Raw genomic sequence first — 2063 nt, 5'->3', positions numbered from 1 at the left:
GGGGGGGGGGGGGGTGTATGAATATATACAGGGGGTGATGGGTAAATTGTCACTATTTTATATCTTTAAATTCAGGCATTGTTTGTTATTGATTTTGTCGACTACAAAGTATAGTAGGATCAGTTGGGAGAAAAACAGCACCAGGACACAATCCACTCTGCCAGAAATTTGGAAACAACATGCTGTACTGTTTGGCATTCATGACAGAAGCTCCAATACAAACATTTCAGAGTGTTAGGGTGTCAATCTGAAGACAATGCAGAGAATTTGGAAAGAGTTGGAGGAGTCTAATAGTGAATACGAAGGTACGGCAGCTTGGAAAACTCACTCTAATCATTCTGATAAGAAAAGACTCCTGAATTTGTTGCTGAGATCCAGGTCATGATTGACAACGATCCCACCAAGCCAATTAGGTCCATTGCTTGAGATATGGGAGTGTCTGAGTTTCTTATCAGGAATGTAGTGCATGAAGACATTCAGTATTCCTATTACAAGATGAGAAAGGGTCAATTCTTATGCAAAGACATCAAGGACAACAGGAAAGACCACACTTTGAAGCTTTTGAACAAACTCAAGCATCCCCTCCAACCGAACATGCTTTGGTTTTTCTCAGACATGAAAAATTTCTGCCAGCAACAGATGGCAAACACACAGAACAACTGTTGGCTTGCCTTGTCCCCAAATCAATCACCAAAAATGATAAAAATGAAACATCCAGTCAACATCATGGTATCTGGAGCGATCACTAATGATGGCGATGTTGTGCCTCCATTCATCCTCCCACACAATCTCAGACTCAACATGGAGGCCTACATCAAGTGCCTGGAGGAGATAGTGCTGCCTTGGGTCAAGAGGGTAACTGCTGGAAGACCCTATGTCTGACAATAGGACTCTGCACCATGCCACACAAGCAGGAGAACCCAGTCATAGCTGTCAGACAATTTCTATGACTAAATCAGCCCTAACATCTGGCCACATAACTCCACAGACTGCAAACCCTTGATTATTATGTGTGGGGCGCAGTTGAGCAAGATACCAACAAAACTCCTTGTAACACCAAAGATGAACTGAAGGCAAGGATTATGGCATCATTAACCATCTTAAACAAGGAGACTGTCCAGGAGATTCTGAAGTCGTCTGGAGGCTGTAGTTGAAGCCAATGGTGATGTTATTGTTATTGCTTCTACATACCAGAGTTTAATAAAAAGAACTTACCAGAAATCTTCTGTCGAGACACACTGTCTAATTTGAAAGAAGCAGCCAATGCCTTAACTTTTACACCTTGACTCAACCATTCTGGTAATTGTGCTTTACCGTGTAACACAGCATGAACACTCTTTTGTAGGGAGGTAAGAATGTTAGATACCTGCAAAGGAAAAACATGGTAAAATAAAATCGCAAAGTGAGAGAGGTTGGTAGGACATGAGAGACAGAAAGATATGTGCAAGTGTGTGTTTATTTGTTCATTTGTCTCTACAGCTGAGACTTATACACAAATAAATAATCTGTCTCACCTGCTAGTTTAATGTAAAAGTTTGGTACAAAATTTTCTTTCCTTCATAGTTTTAGCTTTCCCCATGTATAAGTTACACCCCAGCTTGTAGATAAAATTCAGTGTAAAATAGTGTGATTTATACACAGATAAATACAGTGTGTATGTAATATGTGTGTCAGTGTGTGTGTGTGTGTGTGTGTGTGTGTGTGTGTGTGTGTGTGTGTGTGTGTGTATATATATATATATATATATATATGCACACACACACCCACACATTACATACTGTATTTACCTGTGTATAAATCACTATTTTGCATCTGATTTTATCAGTAAACTGAGGTGCAACTTATATTTTCCATATATATATATATATATATATATGGGAAGAGAGTAATAGATATATACAGAGAGAAAGAGTGAAGCAGAAAGATAAGGATATATCGAGAAGCAGATTGGTTTTATTTGAAGAGACAACACACAAGAACAAAAATGGCTTAAAGAATTCTGGAACCATTCAAAAGACAAGCCAGCAAGTGACTATATGATTATGCAACCTGCTAGAATTAGC

The 2063-nt window shown here is 39.0% G+C and overlaps 1 protein-coding gene across 7 annotated transcripts in view; it reads right to left on the bottom strand.

Annotated features, from left to right (window-relative positions):
• The window catches only part of LOC106869699 (E3 ubiquitin-protein ligase MYCBP2), a 145882-nt gene that overhangs the window by 140903 nt on the left and 2916 nt on the right, over positions 1 to 2063 (bottom strand). For all 7 annotated transcript variants that reach the window (XM_052972468.1, XM_052972462.1, XM_052972464.1 and 4 more), the window contains exon 4: positions 1216 to 1366. In XM_052972468.1, the coding sequence (XP_052828428.1) occupies positions 1216 to 1366 (151 nt within the window). The remainder of the gene's footprint in view (positions 1 to 1215; positions 1367 to 2063) is intronic.

Source organism: Octopus bimaculoides, chromosome 13, assembly GCF_001194135.2.
Source record: "Octopus bimaculoides isolate UCB-OBI-ISO-001 chromosome 13, ASM119413v2, whole genome shotgun sequence".
Lineage (NCBI taxonomy): Eukaryota > Metazoa > Mollusca > Cephalopoda > Octopoda > Octopodidae > Octopus > Octopus bimaculoides.
Note: the sequence above shows the minus strand (reverse complement) of the source record. Positions and strands in the feature narration are given on the sequence as shown.